Source organism: Phalacrocorax carbo, chromosome Z (assembly GCF_963921805.1).
Source record: "Phalacrocorax carbo chromosome Z, bPhaCar2.1, whole genome shotgun sequence".
In the NCBI taxonomy this organism is placed as follows: Eukaryota; Metazoa; Chordata; class Aves; order Suliformes; family Phalacrocoracidae; genus Phalacrocorax; species Phalacrocorax carbo.
In genome coordinates, this window is record NC_087548.1 from 12554315 (window position 1) to 12578913 (window position 24599).

The 24599-nt window shown below is 57.5% G+C and overlaps 2 protein-coding genes across 5 annotated transcripts in view; both read right to left on the minus strand.

Annotated features, from left to right (window-relative positions):
- Positions 1–85: 85 nt before the first annotated feature.
- Positions 86–7966, minus strand: STOML2 (stomatin like 2). The gene is made up of 10 exons (XM_064438023.1): positions 7813–7966; positions 6658–6810; positions 6221–6320; positions 5498–5556; positions 5035–5136; positions 3712–3846; positions 1237–1381; positions 835–914; positions 474–602; positions 86–369 (listed from the first exon to the last, which is right to left on the minus strand). Exons 1-10 carry the CDS (start codon positions 7867–7869, stop codon positions 238–240), a joined length of 1092 nt encoding a protein of 363 aa, XP_064294093.1. The 5' UTR covers positions 7870–7966; the 3' UTR covers positions 86–237.
- A 67-nt stretch (positions 7967–8033) lies between these two features.
- The window catches only part of ATOSB (atos homolog B), a 43321-nt gene continuing 26755 nt past the window's right edge, over positions 8034–24599 (minus strand). For 2 of the 4 annotated variants that reach the window (XM_064438019.1, XM_064438021.1), the window contains 9 exons: positions 17265–17357; positions 16470–16671; positions 13487–14740; positions 11899–11957; positions 11522–11618; positions 10902–11060; positions 10448–10516; positions 9771–9976; positions 8034–9451 (listed from right to left, as the gene is read on the minus strand). In XM_064438019.1, coding sequence (XP_064294089.1) covers positions 9298–9451; positions 9771–9976; positions 10448–10516; positions 10902–11060; positions 11522–11618; positions 11899–11957; positions 13487–14560 — 1818 coding nt within the window. In that variant the 5' untranslated portion in view covers positions 14561–14740; positions 16470–16671; positions 17265–17357 and the 3' untranslated portion in view covers positions 8034–9297. Of the gene's footprint in view, positions 9452–9770; positions 9977–10447; positions 10517–10901; positions 11061–11521; positions 11619–11898; positions 11958–13486; positions 14741–16469; positions 16672–17027; positions 17156–17264; positions 17358–22609; positions 22685–24599 lie in introns of those variants that run through there. The other 2 variants (XM_064438020.1, XM_064438022.1) reach the window with 2 other exon arrangements.

Here is a 24599-nt window from a genome sequence, read left to right on the forward strand (position 1 = left end):
CCTGCTCCCACTCAGGAGGGGTGCTCCCCCCTCAGCAGCAGACGGTGGGGTGACGGGCTGGGCTCCTGAGCATCAGGGGAGGTGCTGCAGCAGCACTGGTACCATTTATTTTACATCATTTAAATCCAAATACAAAAGAAGGACCAAGGGAAGAAGAGCAGCTGACCGGGCCAGGGTGCAGCAGGACAGGATGGCCAGCAGGCCCTGGGGTGAGGGCGCAGGATCCTTCCAGCCCTGCTAGCTGGAACTGGCCTGTTCTGCCTTAAGCACCGGGGTGGGGGGGGACTGGGGTTCCTCATGGGCTGGGGGCGTCTCTTCCTGCGTCTTCACAGCTTGCGGCTTGGTCAGTGTGGTGTAGATGCCCAGGGCCTGGAGAGAACAAGAGTGCCATGGGGAGGAGAGGACTGTGCCCCACTGGGCAGCTGCCTTCGCTTCCCCCAGGCGAGGGACAGGGTCCCTCTGGCCACACTGACCTGCGCAACCATGTTGGTGACATCACCGGTGTTGGCGGGCAGCAGGAGGGTGTTGGAGTCTTTGGCAAGCTTGGAGAAGGCGCTCACATACTGCTCTGCCACAGAGAGAGAGGCAGCGGCACTGCCATGCTGGGGAGAGAGGGACAGGGCTCAGCAGTGAGTCACATACCACCAAGAGCTCACCCGTGCCCCTTCTTCAAGCCCACCCTGGCCAGTCACCGCCCCTAGGACAGCAAAACTCCTTGCTCACTGCTGCTGAAGACACCAGGGAGTGTCCAAGAGAAAGCCAGGTGCCACCCTGGCCATGGTTCTACTGCCCCCAGCACCAAAGCGGTGTCCGCCCCACGGAGCTGTGGCTCACCTGCTGTGCCAGAGCAGCTGCCAGGAGCTGAATTGCCTCTGCCTTGGCCCTGGCCTTGACCAGCACAGCGTTGGCTTCTCCTGCAACAAGCCACAGCAGAACGCCGATCAGAACGGTGACAAAGCATTTGCAAGGAGCAAATCCAGAAAACACACAGACAAACCCTCCTCCCCACCAGCAGCGTGGCAAATGCTTCTGCCACACAACACCTGCTGCCCCAGGCTTTGGGGTTGTGACACGACCTGGAGCTCAGCCTGAGGGCCCCAGCAGGCCTTCCAGATCAGCATGCCTGAGGAAGCCTGGCCCACAGAGCGCAATGCAGTCTATCCCCGGGAGCATCGCCCCTCAGTGAAGAGGGCTACACAACCTCCACACCCCACAAGTTCTAGCCCAAGGCCTTACCCGCAGCTTTGTTGATTTGTTCAGCCTTCTCAGCTTCTGATGCCAGGATCTGGGCCTGCTTCTGTCCCTCAGCCACATTGATGGCCGATTCCCGCGTCCCCTCTGACTCCAGCACCATCGCCCGTTTCCGTCGCTCTGCCTCCACCTGCAAATACAGGTCAGATGCAGCCTGCCACAGCTGCGCTGAGGAAATCCCGTCCACGGGGCAAGCAGTGAGGACACGCTCGTGCATCCTGCCTGGGCAAGTGCGGCTTAGCAGAGGATGAGAACACAGCTACGCAACACCGCATGATCCCCGGTGAGGACTGGTTCTGCTCCTCAGGCTGCACAGCCCTCCACAGCCTGGTCCACACCAAATCCGACATTTCCCTCTCTTTCCCTTCCAGCCCAGAGATCTGGCGCCCAGCTTTTCTCCAGGGGAGACCTTCAGCACTGGGATTTGCTTCCTACAGAGCCTAGCAGGGATTTTAAAGAATCGCACAATCATTAAGGTTGGAAAAGACCTCTAGGATCAAGTCCAACCATCAATGCAACACCCCCAGGCCTCCTAAACCATGCCCTGACATGCCACAGCTACATGTTTTTTCAACACCCCCAAGGATGGTGACTCGACCACCTCTCTGGGGAGCCTGTTCCAATGCCTGACCACTCCTTCAGTGAAGAAATTTTTCCTAATATCCAATCTAAACCTCCCCTGATGCAGCTTGAGGCCATTTCTTCTTATCCTATCACTTGTTACTAGGGAGAAGAGACCAACGTCCACCTCGCTACAACCTCCTTACAGGGAGTTGTAGAGAGCAATAAGGTCTCCCCTCAGCTTCCTCTTCTCCAGGCTGAACAACCCCAGATCCCTCAGCTGCTCCTCACAGGACTTGTTCTCCAGACCCTGCCCCAGCTCCGTTGCCCTTCTCTGGACACGCTCCAGCACCTCAAAGTCCTTCTTGTCCTGATGGGCCCACGATTCGAGGTGCGGCCTCACCAGTGCCGAGTACAGGGGCACGATCACTGCCCTGCTCCTGCTGGTCACACTATTGCTGATACAAGCCAGGATGCTGTTGGCCTCCTTGGCCACCTGAGCACACTGCTGGCTCACATTCAGCCGCTGTCAGCCAGCACCCCCAGGGCCTTCTCTGCTGAGCAGCTCCCCAGCCACCCCTCCCCAAGCCTGTAGCGTTGCCTGGGGCTGCTGTGACCCAAGTGCAGGACCCAGCACTGAGCCTTGTTGAACCTTATACAATTGGTCCTGGCCCATCGATCCAGCCTGTCCAGATCCCTCTGCAGAGCCTTCCTGCCCTCGAGCAGATCAACACTCCTGCACAACTTGGTGTCACCTGCAAACTTACTGAGGGTGACCTTGATACCCTCGCCCAGATCACTGATAAAGATACCAAAGAGAACTTGCCCCAGTACTGAGCCCTGGGGAACACCGCTTGTAACCGGCCAGCAAATGGATTTAACTCCATTCACCACAACTCTTTGAGCCTGGCCATCCAGCTAGTTTTTAACCTAGCAAAACGTACGCTCGTCCAAGACATGAGTTGCCAGAAGCATGCTGTGGGAAATGGTGACAAAAGCTTTGCTAGTTCTAGGCAGACAACATCCACAGCCTTTCCCTCATCCACTAAGCGGGTCACCTTGTCACAGAACATCAGGTTAGTCAAGCACAACCTGCTTTTCATAAACCTGTGCTGACTGGACCCTTGTAGATGGGTGTCACATTTGCTAACCTCCAGTCAACTGGGACCTCCCCAGTTAGCCAGGACTGCTGATAAAGGATTGAAAGGGGCTTTGTGAGCACTTTCACCAGCTCCCTCAGTACCCTTGGTTGGATCCCATCTGGCCCCAGAGACTTGTGTGCATCTGAGCGGTGTGGCAGGTCACTAACCATTTTCCTTTGGACTACGGGGGCTTCATTCTGCTCCCCATCCCTGTCTGCCAGCTCAGGGACGCTGGGTACCTGGGGAACAATTGGTCTGACTGTTAAAGACTGAGGCAAAGAAGGCATTAAGTACCTCGGCCTTTTTCTCATCCTTTGTCACCATGTTTCCCCCCCACATCCAGTAAAGGATGGAGATTCTCCTCCTGTATCAGATCACTGATAAAGATATTAAACAGAACTGACCCCAACACTGAGCCCTGGGGAATACCACTAGTGACTGGCTGTCAACTGGATTTAACTCCATTCACCACAACTCTCTGGTCTTGGCTATCCAGCCAGTTTTTAACCCCGTGAAGAGTACAGGCATCCAATATTAGTTGGGCAGGGCATGTGTGTACCATGCAGGGACCACCACCATCATCGAAATAAAGACAGGAATTATTTATTCAATAGCTGTACGTTTGCAGATGAAATGCCAATGGACTTCCCTCACTGCAGGAGAGGCTAGCACTACCAGCTCTGGACAGAAAACAATGGTGTGGTGCAGGAGGGGAGACTTCCCTCTTCTTCCAGACCACCCTCCCAGAGTAACAAACCTGCATCTGCATGGACTCCTTCACACGTGGGGGTACGTGGATGTCCTTGATCTCATAGCGCAGACACCGGATGCCCCAGCAGTCTGAAGCCTGGTTGATGGCATCCACGATGTTGGCGTTAAGGGACTCCCGCTCCTGGGAGGTACAAAAGAAATGGCAGAGAGCAAAGAGGCGCTCAGCATGAGGCGGGGCTCCGGAAGGAAACAGACAGCTCCCCATCATGGGCCAAGGTCAGCCAAAACAAAAACAAAAAAACCCAAAACAAGCCCCATTTCCAAGGATTCACTAACAGGTCAACTGAAAATGAAGCCAAAAGTCCTCTAATCAGCAGCTGTTTTCATAGAATCATGGAATGTCCTGAGTGGGAAGGGACCCAAAAGGATCATCGAGTCCACCTCCTGTCCCTGCACAGGACAACCTCAAATTCACACCATGTCTCTGAGGGTGTTGTCCAAGTGCTTCTTGAATAGCGTCAGGCTTGGAGCTGTGACTGCCTCCCTTGGCAGCCTGTTCCAGTGCTCCACCACCCCCTGGGGGAAGAACCTTTTCCTAATATCCAACCTAACCCTCCCCTGGCACATCTTCCTGCCATTCCCTCCGGTCCTACTGTTCGTCACCAGAGTGCCTGCCCCTCCTCCTGCCTTTGTGAGGAAGCTGCAGTCCATGATGAGGTCTGTCCTCAGCCTCCTCTTCTCCAGGCTGAACAAACCAAGGGACTTGAGCTGCTCCTCATACGGCTTCCGCTCTAAACCCTTCTCCAACTTCGTGGCCCTCCTCTGGCCACTCTAGTAGCTTTGTATCCTTCATGTACTGTGGTGCCCAAAACTGCACCCAGCACTCGAGCTGAGGCCGCACCAGCGCAGAGCAGAGCGGGACAATCACCTCCCTCCACCGGCTGCAATGCGGAGCTTGATGCACCCCAGGGCAGTTGGCCACCTGGCTGCCAGGGCACACTGTTGGCTCACGTTCAACTTGCTGTCAGCCAGAACCCCCAAGTCCCTCTCTGCAGACCTGCTTCCCAGCCTCTCGTTCCCCAGTCCATATGTACAGCCAGGGTTGTCGTGCCCTAGGTGCAAAATCCGGCACTTGCCCTTGTTAAACTTCATACAGTTGGTGATTGCCCCGCTCTCCAGTCTGTTCAGAACCCTCTGCATGGCCTCTCTGCCCTCAAGAGTGTGAACAGCTCCTCCCAGTTTTGTGTCATCAGCAAACTTAATTAGTATTCCTTCCAGTTTTGCTGTTGAGCACATCAGCCAGGCCCTGCACACTGCCCTGGGGTTTTGAGAGACACTGGCAGCTCCGTGATCCGCCTCTCCAGCTCACCCGGAAGACTCTGTCAAGGGAGAGTTTGCCAAGTTCAGATCTCATGGTGGTCTGGGCCAGCTGGGTCACTGCGTACTCAGGATCTTCCACCCCGTAGCTGGCCTGGAGAGCAGAAGTAAAAAACAGTCAATGGCAGTGCCAAGAGGAACACCAAACAAGGCAGGGCAGAAAAACACGGAGACGAGAAACCTGCCACAGACACCCCTGCCAAAGAAAAGTGGAGTCCAGAGCCTCAGCAGGAATTGGGGCGCTCAGCCTGCCTGCCTCACAGGGTGCAGCAAGGCGGGCAGAGGCCGAAGCACAAGTCACGCGGAGAAGGGAGCCATCAGAGCCAGGCGAGCGGTGCCCAAGGGGCTGCCAGGGCAGCCAGCTGTGCAGCGCGGCACATGCAGACCATGCCGGGGACAGCTGCGGAGGCTACAGGTTTGACTCAGGCCACATGTCAGCGCAGCAGGGACAGTACCTTGTAGGGGTCCATAACCCGTAGATAGAGCACACCGTCGATCTGCAGGGTGACGTTATCTGCCAGGAGAGAACAACACATCCTGTTTACTGAAGCAGCAAAGACATAACATGGCAAATGCCTCTCCCCCGACAGAACTACCAGAGCCAGGCATGGTCATCCCCTTCCTTCCTGGTGTCACAGCACGGCACAGAAGAGGGACTGCCTAAAACAGATCCCCTTACCTGAAAGGCTTTGTATAAATTACATTGACATTCCCTAGAAAACACTGTATTTTGACTTCTTAATACACTAGAAGTCTCAGGTCTCCAGAGTAAACATTTCATACTGTAGTTATCTTCATAAATAAAGACTCAACGGGCATAAAACCTAAAACAAAAAGCTTAATTCTAGTATTAAAACAGAGCTGTCCATTAACCTGATTGGAAATATTTTTTACAGAAAAACAGAGATTTTTTTGGTGGTTCAACACAGGAAAACATCTGAAGAATGGATTCCTGCCCAGGTGCAACCCAGCAAGAAGGGGCAGCTGCAGCCCTGAGTGGGCAGAGGGGACCTCCTGGGGTTCTCCTGCTCACAGCGCCGGGAGTATGGCCAAGCCTGGGTCCCAGGGACAGGGCTGAGTGCTGGAGCCTGAGACATTTCCACTCCTCCCCGTGCTGCCCCATGCTCACCCCAGATGCAGGGAAAGGAAAGGGTCAGGATGCAGAAGCTGTTCCTTACCTAAGGTGACAGCTGACTGCTCTGGGACGTTAATGACGATTTCTTTGAGACTTTGCACATAACGAATCCGATCCAGCAGAGGGATGAGGAAGTTCAAACCCTGGGGAAAGGGTGGGATTAGATGGCTAAGCCCCATACTCTTGGGTTTCCCCCTGCCAGAGAGCTCAGCCAGACTAGAAGGAGCTGTGCAAACGAAGTCCAAGTGTGCTACAAGCTGCAGATGCTGCAGGCAGACCAAACATGCTTTACACACAGGGGGAATTCAAGTTTCACAGTGCTTTTAACACCCACCAAGGGAAATTAGTCTACAGACAGTCAAAAGGATTGCAATCCAGAAGAATAAGCACATTGCTCCCTGAATCTTCTTGCAAAGGGCATGTTTTGCTACAGCTTTAGGAACCTGCTGAATCCAGAAGGGGGCAAAAGCAACCACTTACAGGCTCGAGGATTCGGTGGAACTTGCCCATCCTCTCCACCACCCAAGCCTCCTGCTGCGGCACAAAGAGCACCCCGATATTCATGGGCAGGCCGGAGTTCAAGCGACGCGGTGCTGGGGCCAGCCACACCGAATGCTTCAGCTGCTGGGAGCGCTGGAGAAAGGAAAAGGAATGGAATGGAGACAGGCTGCCAGCACCTGGGAGCCCAGCACCACCCCTGCTCTCCCATCTGGGATCACTGCTTGCGTCTCTAATACACCAGGGCAGCAAACAGCACTGACACCCAAGCAAGCCCACGCCATGAGTGGACAGGGGCTGTCCCCGCAGGGCCGGGAGCTGGGCCGCAGGGCCAGCGTGTGTGTCAGAGCCTTCCCCTCGAGCCCAGGGTGGCTCACACCTGTACTGGAGCTGTCTCGGCATCTCCCCTTCCCTCACATCCCCACTGCTGGGAGGAATAAAGCCTCCCTGACACTGCGAGGGAAAGGAAGGTGTGTCTGGGGGGTCTCCTCTGCCCCCTTCAGCCTCCTCTAACCCGGTGAGACCCCCTCTTCCCCACCTTAACCCCAGCTCACCCCCCTTCAGCCGCCTGTTCCTCCCCAGCCCTGGCAGCCTTCTGCCCCCATCGGGACCCCCGGGCTGTCCCTCACTCCGCTCCCCGCAGCCCCTGCCTCCCGCAGCTCTCCTCCCTAACCCCCACACACCCACTCACCCCCCAGCCCCGCTCCCCCCAAACACAGTCCCCGCACCCACTTTCCCCCCTGCCGGACCTCAATACCCCCCTACTAACGCCCCCCGTTCCTCGCCCCCTCACTAACACTCCCAGCCCCTCCCCCGCACACCCCCATTTGCCCCCTGGCCCCCTCCGCAACCCCCGCACCCCAGTACCCCCGACCCTGCCCAGCCCTTCCTCCAGCCGCCTTCCAGGTCCGCTCCCCCAAAACCCAGCCCCCCTCAGCTTTCACCTCGGTCCCCCAACATCCCCCCACACTTACACCCCACGCATTTCCCCGCACCCCAAAACCGTCCTCCCTGCCCAGCCCCTCAGCCCCGCTTCCCTCAGCCTGGACCACCCCCCCCACCAGGGTCCCCCCGGCCAACCCACGCCCCGTACAGCGCGGCCCCCCGTCCCGGCCCCCCAGGACCCCCCGTCCCCACCTGCAGCAGGCCGAGGCCGAGCCCGGGCCCGGCCCGCCACGCCGCCCGCGCCAGCATCGCCCCGCCGCCCGCACCGCACCGCACCGCACCGCACCGCACCGCGCCGCGCCGCGCCGCGCCGCCACCGGCACCCGCCCGCCCCTTCCGGGTGCGCCGCACCAAGCGGTCCGCCCGCCGCGGCGGCCGCTGCCCTTTAGTTCCGGGATAGGCTGGGTCAGAGCTCAATCTCCAAACGGGCTTTTATTAAATTAGAAACAAAGACAAGAAGTACCGGCGCAGCTTCCCTTGTCCAAACCCTGTCCCTCAGTCGAGCCCAGCCCTGCCTGACGGTGTGGGGGACCGTCCCTCCCTTGCCCCTGCAGAGGGGCTGGGGCTCCCCAGGCCTAGGCTGGTGTCCAAAGCCCAGCTCAAGGGGGTGATGCAGATGGGGTATGTGTGAGCCCTGGTTTCCCTCAGCCCTCTCACACACCCCAGCCTTTGCCCCCTTCCAAAGGCCACTGCTCCAGAGCACCCCTAAATCCCCTCCCATTGATGTTCTCTGCCTCTTCCCCACTTCCCGGGAACTAAGCCAGGACTCCCACTCATCCCTCCAGCACTGGTGACACTGCCAGCAGACCCTTTCCCACAGCCAGCTCCACGTTGTGATTCACCCCATGCACACAGATGTGCCAGGCTCTGATGTTTTGGCAATGTCCCACTTCACTCTGACCCTTGGCACCGGGGGGCTCCAGAGGTTCCTGCGAAGTCTCCCCCTGTTCCTGCAGAGAGCCCCAGGTCCCCATATGTGTGCCAGACATGTCCCCTTAGCTCCAGGATCCATGGCAGGCCATTAGTACCCAGCAAGTCTCAGCTTTTCCTTGGGGTTTTAACACAGCCTGGGCCCAGGCCCTGCACCCTGGCCAAGATAGGTCACCCTCTCCCCCCAGGCCAAGGTGCTCCCATCCCCGGTCACCCTCGCAGTCCCCACAGCCCTGCCCCAACCCAGACAGCCCCACCCTGCCAGGGGCTTCATCCAGCACCGACAGGGTCGGGGGGGTGAACATTGCAGCATCTCCAATCCTCTGCACAAGCCTCCTCTGCACTCCCAGCAACAATAAATACTAATAAATACAAACTTTTCCACACTTTCTGGGACCAGCACAGCCAGCCTCACCTAGAGCCCCTGGCCCAAATCTTCACTCCTCCCTCCGCCAGCTACACCCAAGTCTCCAAGCTGGGAGCAGCACCAGCAGAAGGCTTTGGGTATGCCCCTGGATTACCAGGGCTGCCAGGGCTGCCCCCCAGCCCATGCCCCTCCTGGTGAAGCCCCCTCAGTGATCTCAGCCCTGGTGCAGGGCACAGGCACAGCATCTGTGCTGCTCAGGAGGGCCAGGGTGCGTGGAGAGGGCGATACTGCAAGGCAGTGCTTGCTTGCTGGCCCTTTACTCATCTCTCCCTGAAGTGCTGGGCTGGAGGCTCCCTGGTGGCCCTGGGGGATGGGGGAGGTCAGGCCCGGGGTGAGTAGCAGGGATTCCTTGGCATCTCCGTGAAGGATTTCAGTTCATAAGGGATACCCGAGTCAACCTCAATTGACTTGCGGGAGAAAAGCAGCCGGATGTCATCATGAAGGTAGATCTTCCCCGACTTGGAGCTGTGAAACCTTAGTGGAGACAAAAGCAGGGTGGAGGAACCTCAGGCTCCCAGTTAAGGGCAGGACAGCCTCGGTGTAGGGCATAACCCCCTTGCCAAGGTGGCCATGCTCTGGCTGCCTTCAGAGAGACAGAGACTGCTGCCCTTGGGCAGGATGGCAGCTCCAATCTCCCCAAAAAAGCAGCCAGTCCCTGCTCCTCCCCAGGGCGAGGGGGTCAGGCTGCCATCCCCCCACCTCTGGCTTGCAGGTTTGGGGAGACAGGGACACATGGCAGAGGAGCCATGGGGTGATGCTGGGGCAGGCATCCATCCCTCTCAGCGTGCCCTACCTCAGATGCATCAGGTAGCAAAGGACCCTGCGAGGCAGGCCAGAGCCCGGTGGGTTGCTGGGGGCTGCGGTGGCCCCTTCCTCCTCCCCGACAGGCACCAGGAAGATGCGATGGCGTAGGAAGGTCATGTGGTTGGCCGGCATGTCCTGGAAGTCGTACGTCACCAAGAACATCTTCACCACAGTCTTGTTGGGGTTAAATAAGGTCTGGGGGCAGAGGGGTAGGAGGTGAGACTGGGAATGGCACAGGAATGGATTTGTAGGGCAGGGCTGGGCCATCTGGGGGCAGCACCAGCAGGCTCAAGGATCCAGAAAGCCCCACAGCAGCCCCAAAGGGCTTACCCTGAGGCCCACACGTCAGTCCTTTCCACCCACCTCCACTCCCATGGTCCTAATCCATCCCCACTGCACTTTACGCTCTCCTGCCAAGACCCTGTCCCTCCGCACTAACCTCTTCCTTCCCTGCATCTCCCACCATCTTGTCTCCCCCCACCAGTACCCTAGAGACCCTGTGATCCCCTCTGCTGTGCTCTCTTGGTGGCCACATACCTGCTCTACACAAGCTTTCTGGCTGCTGCACTGCCAAACAATGTAATGGAGCATATCCACAACTGGGGGCGACTGGAGCCCACCCAGCCCCCTCCCCATGGTGCTGCCAGAGGCCAGGGGACGACTTACCACTTGGATGGTTCCAGCTTTGGGGACACTGTAACCCTTCTTTCCCAAGGCCTCCAAGTCAATCACTCCCTGGGGCAAAAGAGTGAGGACATGAGGGAGGGAGAAAGCCCATGGAGAGCCCAGCTGGGACCTGGCACGGAGCCAGGAATGCCTGGCACAAAGCACCAAGAAGGTGCCCAGCTCACTCCCTCTCCAGACCCATGGACGAACAAGCAGCAACGAAGAGGTGATGGCAAAGCAATAGCTGTGAGACAGCTGGGCAGCAACATGCCTGCAAGAGTCCCCTTTTTGCTTTTTGGGTTAAAAACTGCTCCTGGCACAGCTAGTGGTCTCCTCAGGTAGGTGGTTCCTCGAGCCATGTTCTCTGGAGATGGGCAACCCCCAGGATGCGCAGTGGCTGGGTACAGCCCCCACTCACCTCCCCCATGCTCCCAGCCTTCCCTCATCCACGTACCAGGAAAGGCGAGGGCACACTGTGTTCAGAGATGTCGAAGTAGGTGACGTCGACGGGCAGGGTGGCGTGCTGGGGGCAGTAGGAGCCACTGGCACCAATCTCTGCCATGAACCCCTCGATCCTCCCCGACGGTGCAAAGCGCCCTTTCAGGATGGACTCCTGAGAGAGGAGAGAAGTGTTAGGGACCTTCAAACATCAGTCATGTCCCTCTGCTCGAAGCTGCAGGTGAGATGACCCCTGTCTCCACTGCAACCATGTGCCTGCTTGCATGTCTTTCCAGAGACCACCCATGAGGGGCCCCAGCTGATCGCTCTGAGACAGACCCGTCCTGAATTGGTGGGCTAAAGCCAGCCATCTAACACAGAGAAGCAGAGAGAGCACCTCAGCTCAGCCCCGTAGCAGCCATCTCAGTGGGGTCTAGGGTCCTGGCACATCACCAGAGGATCTGCTGGCTGAGATATCCTGCTGGTGGATGGTGGCTGTGTGACACCAGGCCCTTGGGGACAATCAGCCCAGCCCCATGCCAGGGATCCTGTCAGGTTCAGCCTCTCACATCCATCTCCAGCCCAGCCTGGAGACCCCAGGACCCATCTTCCTCCCTGGCAGGTGGGCACTGTTACCTCAAAGTTGCCCAGGAGTGCATGGCTGACGGTGGTGGTGGTCCAGGGTGCTGCGGAGGATCTGGTGCCCCTCCGGAGGCTGCTCCGGAGATGTCGCCTTTGAGAGAGAAGACTGGTGTCAGATTGGAGAGCCTACAGCCCTGGACTGTCCTTTGCAGGTCCCCCTGTCCCTTTCTTTGGTGGAGGTTGGACCCAATTTCCTACCCACCAGGGTCAGAAGATACCTCCCTCTGCCCCACAGCCTGAGGTCCTGTGGAGGGGAGACACCTGGGGCAGGGAAAGGACCCAACGTGACCCCCCCACAGGGCTGTGGGGTACTGGAGTGGCTGGGCACCCTGAGCCCCCACATCCATCCATGGGGCTGCTGGGACACTCACGATTTGAGGCGCAGCCCGCTCTTCAGCCTCCTCCCGACCGCAGTGCAATCTGCAGATGTCTGGAGGGGACACGAAATAGAGAACTGTGTTAGGGCAGCAACCGGGAACTGCACACCCCCAGGAGGTGCCATCGCCCCTTGCCCTGCCCCACATGGGTCCCAGCAGATCAGAGAGGATACCATCCATGGGGAGCCACCAGTGGCCTCTGGAGGGGTGGCCAGTGGGGCAGTGCAACGGCTGCACTGTCTGGTTGAGATGTGGGGTTGCCCAAAGCAGCTCTGCTGGCAGTGAGGGTGTTGGTACCCAAGCCGAGGGTTCAGCACACAGCTCCCCACATTGCAAAACAGGTCTTAGGACCAGCCCTAGTGACAAGACACCCCCAGTCAGAGCCATGCACCAACACCCCCTGCACCTCCCAGGGAAGGGTAACACATACAATGAAGACCCCTGACCAGCCCAGGAAAAGTCCCATCCCCTGGTGATTCATGCAAAATCCTCAGTGATGCCACTAGGCAGAGGGGCGTGCTAACACCCCTGCCCACAGCCAGGCTCCTACGGCTGTAGGGTTAAAACCCTGGGATGTGGGGGTTAAAACCAGGGCCACACTGCAGCCTCCTTTTAAAGATGTCCCCTTTTCAGGGGTATTCCCTTCTGGAAACCACACAAAGGGCAGCACAACACAAAGTGATGATGGAGCCGGCTGGCATGACTGGGCAGGAAGATGCTGGAGGGCTTCACTCTGGAAGGGCAGTGCTGGGGGCAGCCAGGGTGGGGGACAGTCATGAAAAAGGGCACACGGGCAGGAATGGAGCTGTGCCCCACAGATGGTGTGTCCCAGCTCCAAGCAGGCCCCTCCTCCATGGGATGCCCCAGGGAAAGAGAGGAGCATACCAGCTCTGGCATGAGCTTGCTGCAGCCTCAGCTGGCAGGACACGGTGAAGGCAGGGACCTGGCCAGGAGGGGCGGGTAAGCAGGAAGGAATTGCAGGCAGCTCCTAAGCTGCCAAGCTGGCTGAAAACCTCTGGAGTCTGCTCCATTTCTGAGTTCATGACACACTGGAGACATGCTACAGGCACCCCAGAATTGCAGAAAAGCGAGTGGCATCTCTGCACACAGCACTAGGGCTCCCACTCTCCTGCCAGAGCATGTCAAGTCCCATTCCCTACTACAAAACCCTTGCCCTGATGGATATCATGGCCAGGGACTCAAGCCATCCCACCCCTCTGCCTTCGTCTTCATTGGGCAGGCAAGAAGGCAGCCACTCTTCCTATGCCTGCAGGAAGTTGTCACACACTGAGGGTGGCCCCACACCACGTGTCCAACTCTCACTGTCACGGGGACGTTTTGTCCTGTTCAAGCAAGGGTCTCCAGGCTAAAGAGCTGGCTGCAAGCAGAGGATCCAGTGACTAAAAACTATCAAGAGTGGGTGACAGTAGTCTATAGACCATGTATTCCAGGGCGGGCTGTAGCCACTGTCCTGCTCACACCAGTGCCGCAGCACTGGGACAGGACAGGGTCCTGTGCCACCACAGACCACATTGCCCACAACGACAGCCCTGAGCTCTGGCTGTCCCCGGGCGATGCTCACCTTGGCTGTGGGAAGCAGGTGATTCCAGAATGGGGCCCCCTTGGCATCAGTGCTGCGGCAGGCTGTGGGCACTGGATGGCATGGCAGGACCCTCTTCCTTGCTGGTGGGGACAGGCCTTCATCCTCAGAGCAGGAGTCGGCCACAGCCTCACCAGCAGGCAGCAGCTTCCTTTTGGCTGGGCAGCTGCTGCCGCTGAGCTGGCTGCTCCTGCAGGGTGTCTTCTCCAGGGAGCTCAGGTTGCTGAGGTCAGGGCTGAGCACTGTCTGCAGAGCTGGGGGCTCCTTGCACCCATTGGCCACCGCTGGCCATTCCTCTTCTCCGCTAGCCCTGCTATTGTGAGCTGGGCTGCTCCCTGGCTTCTCTCTCTTCCCACCAGAGTCCAACCTGCCTGTTTGTGCAATATTATGCAAATCAAGGTGAAGCAAGTTGTGGCCACTTGCCCGATCCCCATTCTCCCCATAGTCTGTGGGCTGATCCCCCGATGAGACACGGCAACTGTCTCTTGTGTGCAAAGTAGTGCAAGCAATGTGCTGGGGCCAGGAGGAGGAGGACGAGGAGACGTTGTCTTCTCTGCTGGTCCTGGGGCTGCGGCTAGGGCTGCTCTCACACCGGTGCTCCACCACTCGCAGCCCGCTGTGGGAGAAGTGCTGGGCAGAGCCGCACAGGGATAGCTCCTCCACCAGCAGACCATCCTCGAAGGTATCATCATCGTCCAGGGAAGCCTGCCCAGGGCCCCCATCGCGCCTGCCATCCACCCCACCTCCACCCCAGTGAGTTCGTTTGGGATCTCGCCCCCCGTCTGGAGTTCGCTGCTCAGGGTAACTCCTCTTGACAGCCGGCCAGCTGCCTGCCCGTTGCTCTGTGCTCTCAGAGGAGTTGGAGAGATGGGAGAAGATGGAGACCTGGTAAACCTTCTGGCGCTTGATCTCTGTCTCGTTGTAGCCCATGAGGATGCCACGGTGGGTGCAGTGCTGTGAGGAAGGTTCCAAGGGCACCTCTCCACTGGGCTGAGACAGGCTGGGGTCTGTGCTGTGCCCTGGGGGCAGGGACGTCTCCGCGTGGATGTGCCGCATGGAGCCTTACTTTCCTAGACTCCAAGTGGAGCCAGAGTCAGAACAACCCATGCAACAGCAGGAGGGGGACTGTAAAGTGCCACAGGTCAGGGTGCGAGGGCAGGGGATGGGAGCTGGACCCTGCCTCGCTCAGGATTTCTGGGTGGGCCCTCTGCTATGGGGTGCACTGCAGCACAGCATCTGAAAAGAGAGAGCAGGAGGACAGAGATCAGCCAGGGATCGCCATCCTTGGCTGGGCTTCTGGCCACAACGGACCTGCTGGGATGTGGGCAGCTCCCCATACAGCCCTGCTCAGACCTCCCTCTATGGGGACAGGAAGAGGAACCAGGCTGGTGTGGCTCTCCAGGGAACCCTGTGGCATCACCCACCTGCAGGATCAGCACTTCCTTCCTGGACTGGGCATGGAGAGGAGTCTCCAGCTGGGCTGGAGGCTACTGGGGACAAGTCTGGACAAGTGGGGAGAAGGGGTCCTGCCTGCCCCAGGGACTTGGTGTGCTTGCGCTGTTCTGGAGTGGAGGAGTGAGGCAGGTCAGACCAGTCCCAGGGGCTTAGGCCTGTAATCACCCCTTTGGGCAACAGCAACAAGATCTCCCAGTGCTCACCAGGAAGACCTGCCCCAGATGTACATGCTGAATGAGGCAGGGCTGGTGCCCTATGCTGCTAGCCCCACACCGGGGACATAAGCCTGGCTGGGCAGCCTGGGGAAATCTCACCTCATGTCACAGTTTTGCCAGCTTGAACCAGAGACCTCCACCACCTCAGTCAGCATCTGGGTGGTACCAGGAGCTACAGAGCCTGCCATGGGCTCCTGCACCATCCACCTACTCCTGCCTGCCCCAAGGGCCTGACCTCCATGCTGCATGGCACCTCACTTTTGATTTTCAGTCCAGTTTCGGATCTGTGAGAATCCTGGCCATGAATTTTCTGCCATGATAAATACTAAAGTGGTTGTAAGAGCTGAGGAGATGCAGGAAAAGTGTGAGGCAGGCTGAGGAGCTCCAGAGCCTTACAAACTCCCTGTGCCTGGCAGCTCTGCCCTTTGCCTGTCCCCACAGCTCTGCCTGCTTTTGTGGAGCAAAGCCTTAGGGGCAGGCATGCAAGAGGTGAACTGGTTCTCCAAGTGGGTCAAGGCTGCCTATGGTATTTTGACCCCCATCATGACGGGGATGGGAAAGTGGCAGGCCAGGGTAGTAGAGCCCAGGGTTTTTTTTTAAAACAGTGACGAAAGGTATAACCATGCACTAGCACATGCTGGGGGTTGACCAGCTGGAAAGCAGCTTTGCAGAAAAGACACTGGGATCCTGCTGGACACCTAAGTTGAACATTAGTCAGCAACGTGCCCTTGCCACAAAGAAGGCCAACAGTCCTGGGCTGCATCAGACACATTATTACCAGCAGGCTGAGGGAGGTGATCCTTCCCCTCTGCTCAGCACTGGTGAGGCCACACCTGAGAGAGTGCAACAAAGGGCCACTAAGATCATTAAGGGACTGGAGCATCCCTCCTCTGAGGAAAGGCTGGGAGATCTGGGACTGCTCAGCCTGGAGAAGAGAAGGCTTAGGGAGGGGGTGCAAAGAAGATGGAGCCAGGCTTTTTCCAGTGGGTGTTCAGTGACAGGGCAAGACACAACAGACATGAACTGAATCACAGGAGGTTCTGTCTGAACAACAGAAACACTTTTTTTACTGAGATGGTGACCAAACACTGGAACAGGTTACGTAGAGTTGTTCTAAAGTCTCCATCCTTAGAGATATTCAAAAGCTGCCTGGACATAGTCCTGGGCAGTGGCTCTAGGTGGCCCTGCCTGAGCAAAGGGGTGGGACCAGATGACCTCCAGAGGTTCCTGCCAACCTCAGCCCCTCTGTGTAACCCACCATGCTGCAGCCTGTCCTGGCTGCCCCCCATACTCACCCCTCTGCAGCAGAACCCCGCTTTGCTCCGGATTAACTTCCCTGTCCCACAGTGGGTGGTTGTTGGCACAACTAGCTGAAGATACCTGCCAGCCAGGAACCCCCCAGAAGCAGGGTAGCTGCTGTGGAATGGCTCCCACCATCACGGTGTGCCTCTGAACCTCTTCACCATTCTCTCCAGCTCTTCAGTCTGCACAGTGGCTCTGAGGGGAAGGAAAGGGGGACATGATGGGCTGGAGTGATTCAGATGCTTTCCAGAAGGGCATTAGGGTACTGCCTGCCCATGGGGCCACACAGGCAGAGAAGGCTTAGCCCCTCCCAACCTCCCAAACCCAAAGGCCACATACATCTCTGCCATCTCAGGCAGTGCTATCACCTTGATTTCCATTAAAACCACACATCCTTTAAGCTAAACTGTGAACTGTCATACCTGGCTCTTATTTCGCATCCCTTTTGCACGCGTACCTATATGAAAACCTGTGTATATTAACAGATCCCTGCTTCTTTCTGGTGACCATTTCATGTCTTGCTTTCCAAGACACTGCAGATCACCACCAACCTCTGAGCCTCCACCTAGCTGCTGGTCTCATGTCCACCTTGTACCCCTTTCACCCACAGCACAGGGCACTTTCTGCGCCTACAGACGAGGAGAAGAGCTTGCAACTGTTTTCTTCCAGTAAGAGATGCCTGGGAGGGAAGGCAGAAACAAGGAGCTTGACAGCCCTGAGCCATGATGGCCCCCCGCCAGCTTCTCCCCGTGCAGAGACAACAGTGCTTTCATGTGCACAGCACTCACCTGCTCAGATGTGCCCTTGATGCACAACAGTGATTTGTAGATGCAACACAGCTCCCCTGCAGTCATAATCCACTGGCACTGCAGCTTTGACACCTGGAAGGGGGCAAGGAGGAGGGTCAGCCTGGGCAGCAGCTTGCAGTGCAACACCTTCAGAGTGGGCAGCAGCCCTTGGGCACCCCTACCCTCGCCCCTCTGTGGCAGGGGCAGCCTGTATGCTTTGCTGGCCCAGGAACCTCCGAGTGAAGGAGGAAATGCCACTCGTCCCTGGGGACCGTGTCCTCCCTATAGAGCCCTCAGCTGGGGGCTCACTGCAGCAGCTGTCCAGAGGGAAGCTGTTGTCTGTCCCACTGGGCATCCCACCCCTAAGCACTGCTCTGGATCTGAAAAGAACAAGGCCAGGCAGATGACATAATCCCTGAAGGGATGCTCAGAGGCACCAAACACCCAAGTGCCCCTCCTTTTCTGGCAGCCTGGTCCAGCAAGCTCTGCATCCCATCATCCTGCAGGTGGGAAGTCAGCTTCAGCAGGTCGCTCGCTGTGCTCGCTGCCTGGCCTCACCTACCCCAGGAAATAGGTTGTTCTTTCATTATATTTCCATTAAGATTTGTAATTAATAGGCAGTCATGTCCAGTCCCCAAGAGCTGGCCAGCCCAAAAGCCACCAGCACCAGTGCTGGGGAAGAGCACCGCCAGCGACCAGCCAGAACAGAGATACAATACTCCAGCTCCCACCGAGCACTTGCAGCATGGCAAATCAACACTGCAGTATAACAAACCTCTGGTCCAAAACCTCAGCAACAGCTCTTTGTAAAGATCATCTCCTCCTGGGACCCCACACAGGGGTGGGGTGCATCAAGGCGTGTAGAAAAGCAAGTGAATGCCCACAGCCGTAGGCAGACACTGAGGTGGTAACACACTGTGCTCTGCCCACCTGGAAGGTTGCTGTTTCCACCCTCTGTCCCAGGGGAGATTTGTACCACAACTTGCATGGCACAGAACAACTGCTGGGAAGCAAAATCAGCAACCGGCAGCAAGAGTCAGCACGGTGTGGTGGGAAAAAGCCACATCCTTTCTGCGCGTGTCCATGCTAGGACAAATACGCCGTTTCACCTGCATCCTTTCTCCTTCCCACATCCCTTTGCAGTCACAGGCCTTTGCTCCCCAGCAGCAGCTGCCTTTTGGGGCAACAGGTCCATCAGGAGAGGCTGACAGGCTGACACCACAAATCCATCCCAGCTGAGACCTCAATGCCAGTCACCAGGTGATGCCAGCACTAGCCAATAGTGCACACACCTAGCACAAGGGGCAACACCATGTTTTGCCAGCCCAGATATTGATTCCCAAAGCATCATGGTGGGAAATGCCAGGATTCTCCAGCCCACCCCAAAAGTGTCTCCAAGTATACCTTGGAACCTCCCTGTACATCTCCCTGGAGGGCTCCTGGCAGCCTGGGATGGGGAGCAGCTGGAGCACAGCACTGCTCCTCACTCTCCTGCAAGTCACTGAGGCCAAGGGAGGTTCCTGTCCCCACCCCCTCTAGTCTTTGGGGTTTCTCTTGGCTGTGTTTAGCTCTGCTTCACAGGGCAGCTCCTCCCTGCTGAGAGCCCAGCCAGCTTGCAGCAGCGCTCAGCCTCTTACAGCACCCAGTGGGAGACCACCACCCCCCTAGAGAGCAACACAGGGACCAGGGGTGGGGAGACAGCACCTCATCACCTTTCCCTTCTCCTCCCCTTGAGCCAGGCATCTCCAGAGCCCTGCTTCTGGCCACTTGGATGGGACAGGTCCAGGTCCTCACCAGCTCAGCTGAGCAGCACAGGTACCATCCCCTGGATACGCACAGGGGTCTCCACATGCCCGAGCCAAGAGTTTGGCCCCTCCTAAGCCCAAGTGATGGTGGTTTTGTCAGTGTTTCAGCCTGTACTGATGCTCTGACTCTAAGACAGTACTTAAATGGCTTTGCCTGTTAGGGGAAGCCCAGCCAGAGCTCCTCCTGCCCTCTGCCGACCTCCCAGGCCCCCTCAATGCTCAGAGGACAGGAGGGGGCCTGCACTTTTGCCAGAATCTCCCAGCACCTGGGTCCAGCGCTATGCCAGGCACTGCTTTCCTCTCTTCCTCCAGCCCAGTGAGGCTTGGGGAAGGGCACTACGCTTCAACAGCCACACGATACCTGGGCCAAAGTCCTGCAGGGAGGGAGTGTCTCCCAGGCACTGGGGCAGAGATGCTGCATTGCCCAGGGACACTGAGTCACCCAACCCAGATGTGGGATGACACAGCCAGGCCTGGGTGGGGGCATCGGGGACTTGGCTCACCAGCAGGTTTCATTCCTATTAGCACATCCAGGAAGGGATGCAGGATTAACAGCCTGTGGTCTCAGTCTGGTGGCAACAGAGCAGGGGGTGGGTGAGGAAGGATCCCTGGCTGGGCAATGCAGCAGCCGTACCACATGCCAGGCTGCAGGCTGCAAAAGGGTCTGTTGCTGTTTTAATTATAGTGTAGCAGCCAGAAAGGAAAGGGGATTGGTGCAGGGGCAGCTCTGCCAGCCCAGGGGCGCATCTGGCGTAGGACAGGACTGGCAGAGCCCTTGGAAAGGGGAGCCTGGCAGGACTGGCAGCACACCACTGGTGCAAGGAAAAGAGCAAGACCTGTGCCTGAAGGGACCACGCTCACCCAGTGGGGATCCACTTGGCTTCCCAGAGGAGTGCTACCAGCCAGCCAAGGGGACACACAGCTGGTGGGCAAGCAGCTTTGGTCTGGGCATTGCTGCCTGGGGCAGAGCGCCATGCTCAGGGGCTGGCTGGGCCAAGACCATTTAGACCACAGAAAAAAACCCAAAACAACCCTAAATTGGCTTTTGCTGCCTTATTCCCTCCTGCTCCCTCTCCTGGCAAGTGCTAAGGAGACCTTTGCAGCCTCACTGGGGGTGAGGCAGGAACCGTGCAGCCAGGAAAGGAAAAAGCTGTCATTACAAGAGGGCAAATAACAATCCTCAGTACATGCACAGTAGAAGGCAAGAGAAGAGGCAACAGAAACTGCAGGAAACTGCCTGAAAGATAAGTCAGAGCTCCATCAGTCCTCTCTGAACCCCAGGAGAGGGAAAGAAACCTAACCAGTGGAAGTGCAAAGCCAGAAGCTTCCTGGCACAGGCTAAGAACACAGCTTGAGAAGCACCAGTAGGCAGAAAGTTTCCATCACAACCCTAAAGGACAGCAGCACATGCAGCAATGCTGGTCCTCCACAGCTTGACAGATCAGGCTTATCACCATCAGAAGACAGGCAGACGCATGAGGCTGGGGACCACCTCCAGCACCATCCACAAGAGAGGTGGCAATCCAGGAGAGAAGATGGTTAAAGAGATGCTAGGGGAGAAAACTGTGCCTGAAGGGAAAGATGACTCTAGTGGACGTGGCTCTGGTGTGCCCCTGGGATTCAGGTTGAGAAGGAAGGAACTCACATTTGGTGGAAACAGAGGGAGGGAGGGAGGGGGGATGAAGAGGGAGGGAGCATCCCTGCCCCTCCACAAGGGCAAGTGCTGCTGGCAGAGGTCCTCAGGAGGCCTCCTGCTGTGCCAGATTTATGCAGCCAAGCCTCACTCAGTGCTCACCCCTGTGCAGATAACAGGGAGGAAGCCTGAGCCCAGAGGGGAACGATGGGGCAAGAGGCAGTGCCCGTGTCAGGAGTGCAAGCTCCTGGAAACCACCAGAGACAGCTTCTACAAAAACAGACATAACATCTCTCTCTGCCCCACAGCATCCATGTTCCTGAGGTGCTGCTCCTGCTGCCCTTCCTACCCTCCCACAGGAGGGGACACTGATGGGGTGCAGAAGCCCCTGGGGACAGAGCAGCTCTCTCCGCAGGGCACCTTGCTGGGACTCCAGCCTGCAGCAGGCTCCTGAGGGGCTCAGCAACATGCGGTGCCTCCCCAGCCCCAGCCCCATGCACAGGTGCCGCAGGGACTGAGCCCTTCTGCTCGGCCGAGACAGGATAACACAATGAAACCTCTCCCGGGAGCTCAGGGAGCCAGATCAGAGCTCCTGGCCCAGGGGCTTACCCCTGCTCCCTCTGATGCTCCGTGTCTTGGCACGGATCGCCTCCGCACACCTTGCCTGGGTGCCTCGCGTGCAGGCAGCGAAGCTGACAATAGCCTGCAGCTGGGAAGGGGGGCTCACAGGGTCTGCAGGCAGATCCTACTATGCAATGGCCACCTGTGTACAGCTTTCCCCCATGTCCAACCTCCCCCGCCAGCCTCCCCTCCATGCACGGCTGCCCATCTCCCCAGGAAAGCGCAGTCAAAGAATGAAAAGCAGCTTAAAATCCAGCAGGACAATCGGGCAGCTCTCCAAAGCCAGCAGCACCCCCTGCCCACCCAGCATCAGCAGGCTCAAACCTCAGTGATACAGCCCACGGCCACCCAGCTCCAGCGTTCGACCGGGAGCCCAGAAAACCTGCAGCAGGCAGGGCAGGGAAATCCCATGCAGCAGCCGCTCACAGGGAGGACAGCCCAGGTTGAGGACAGACCTTTGTCTCTGCCTGCCTGTCTTGCTCGCTGCCGGCGGAGGAAGAGGGGGGTGGTGGGGGACAGCGAGCAAAGATAACACCCCTAGGAGGGATGTCACAGCCACGTTAATCACTTGGAATTCCAGCCAGCACAGACCCGGGCGCCGCAAATATGGGCAGCAAATGGAGATGCTCAAAGCTCTGAAATAATTGGATCCTTTCACAAGAGCTGAGCCCAGAATCCAGCACAGGAATTCAGTCCCTGTTGGAAGTCGAGAGATCAAATACATGGAGAGGCAGGCGCAGCACAAGCAATCCTCAGCCACCGCGGTATCCGGCTTCGCAGCCCCTGGCGCTGCTCTAATCTCAGGTGCTTTCTCAGCAGGAGCAAGGGTGAGGGAGGACCGCAGCAGAGAGCCCAAGCCCCCAGTGGAGCCAAGCTGAGGACCGGCCCCTTCCCATCCAACTTACTCCACTTGTGGCAAGGTGCAGAAACGCTGCCAATGTGAAAGAGGGTTTCACAGAGGAAACCAGCAGCCTTGAAGCCTTGCTCGACCGGAGGAACAGCCCACAGAAAGACGACCCCCGAAGCTGCCAGCTGGCCTCCACAGCCCCACGAGGGAGATGCCCAGCCCGGCAGGCTTGCCAGCCTGCATCACGTTCCCAGCGAGACGCACACACAGCACATGTAGGCTCCTGCTCGGCGCCTCAACAGCAATGAAAAGGCACAGAGGCTTCTGCCAGAAAACAAAGAGGCAGCGGCAGAGCTGGGGGTGGGGAAAACTCTCCGCTGCCCAAGAGGATCCCTGCAGAGGCAGCAGGATGCTGCTGGGCTCCACCGCGGCTACTCACCCCCGCGAGCCCGAAGTGGCACCCACTCGCCTGGCACAGGGATTCCGGAGGGTGGGCCAGCCCTTGCTCCCCTCCCCAAGGCAGCGCCGGGTGGGAAGTGGTGGAGGACGCAAACCAGGCCCAGGACAACAGCTGGCCACAAGGGGAAAATTCCTCCGGGCTGGCTCCACTTCAGAATAAGCTACGTCTTTTCACCTCGGGGTAGCTGCCGCATGCCACTGCTCCCGGGGCGACGGTGCAGCCGGCACCGTGCCCACAAGCTTTGCCTCCAGGGCAATCTGTGGAGCCCAATGGCGTTGACCTTGCAGCAGCACGGCGGCTGCAGCAGTCACCCTGGAGCAACAAAGAAAGTGCCCACAGTGAAAGCGAGCCCTGGGTCACCCAGGCATGGGGACATGTTGGCCAGCTCAGCTCCCTTCCAGTCCTCCTGTCCCTCTGTGGGGGCACTGACCTAAGGGATGGGGACCTCAGCCACAGGATGACCACACAGACTGGCTGCTCCACTCCAGACCTCAGAGCCAACTGCAACCGACAAAAGATTTTCCTCCACTGGTGATTACAAAGTCATGCGCCAGTGCAGCCAGTCACAGGATGGACACAAGAAGGCAAATGGGTCCCGGCAGAGGGGCAGGGGCTTGCACAATGCCTGGGGTCTCTGGCTGTGACCAGGGCACCTATGCACTGTCATGTTTCAGGTTCAATAAGGACATTTCTCCAAGGGAGGCATCCCCAAGTCCAAGCAGGACTAGACTCTCACCATACTAAAGTGATGCACAAACATTAGCATTAAGAGTCCTTTTTATCTGATGTTCTGAGTGGAAGAATGATGTCCTGGGATTGGTGTCTGCATCAGAAGCCCTGGGAACCCCATTCCAATCTGTTTAACTCAACCCCAATGGAAAGGTATGCGCTTATGGGTAACTCCCACCCTGTCAACTCCCTGTCCCGGGCTGTGCGCCATGAGAAGTGTGATCTAACCGTGCAGCAAGAACAGCACAACCCACACTCCATCACTGCAAGCAGGCTACAGAAGCATGATGCCCTGACAGGGAGACCTGGCAGGGGCTGATGCTTTATGAGCTGGGAGAAAAGAACAAGGCAATCAGTGGGGTTACAGGACCCCTTTTGCTCCCACCTCTCTTCTCCTCTCTTCTCCCTCTGGCCATCCCTGCATACAGCCACAGCCATCCACAGCCTCATCTTCCAAGCCAGCTCCTTCTGTACCCTGATGCCTTGTAGCCTGGTCCCGGATGCACAATCCTTCACCTTCCCCACATCCTTCATAGGGTAGCCGGGCTCTGCACCCCCAAAAGCGTGCTCCTCTTCACTCCCACTCCAACACCATCATCCTCCACCATCAGATGCTGCCCTGTTTACATGCACCCCCATGCATAACCCCAACGTCCCCAGCTCTTTGCCCATGCTCTGTTGCTCCTGATCACTGCAGCTCGTACCATAACTTAGAATCACAGAATCATTTAGGTGGGAAAAGACCTTTAAAATAATCAAGTCCAACCATTAACTCAGCACTGCCAAGGCCACCACTAAACCATGTCCCTAAGTGCCACATCTACATGTCTCTGAAATAGCTCCAGGAATGGTGACTCCACCACTTCCTTGGGCAGCCTGTTCTAATGCTTGACAGCCCTTCTGGAGAAGAAATTTTTCCTAATATCCAATCTAAACCTCCCCTGGCACAACATGAGGCCATTTCGTCTCATCCTGATACTTGGGAGAAGAGACTTAGCTCACTATAACCTCCTTTCAGGTAGTTTTAGTGTTGTGGTTTAGCCCCAGTCAGCAACTCCGCACTAGGCAGCCACTCGCTCGCTACCCCACCCCAGTGAGATGGGGGAGAGAATCGGAAGGGCCAAAGTAAGAAAACTCATGGGTTGAGATAAAAGCAGTTCAATTATTAAAATAAAACAGTAATAATAATAATAATAATAAAAGTAAAATAACAAAAAAGAAAATAACGAGAGAGAGAGGT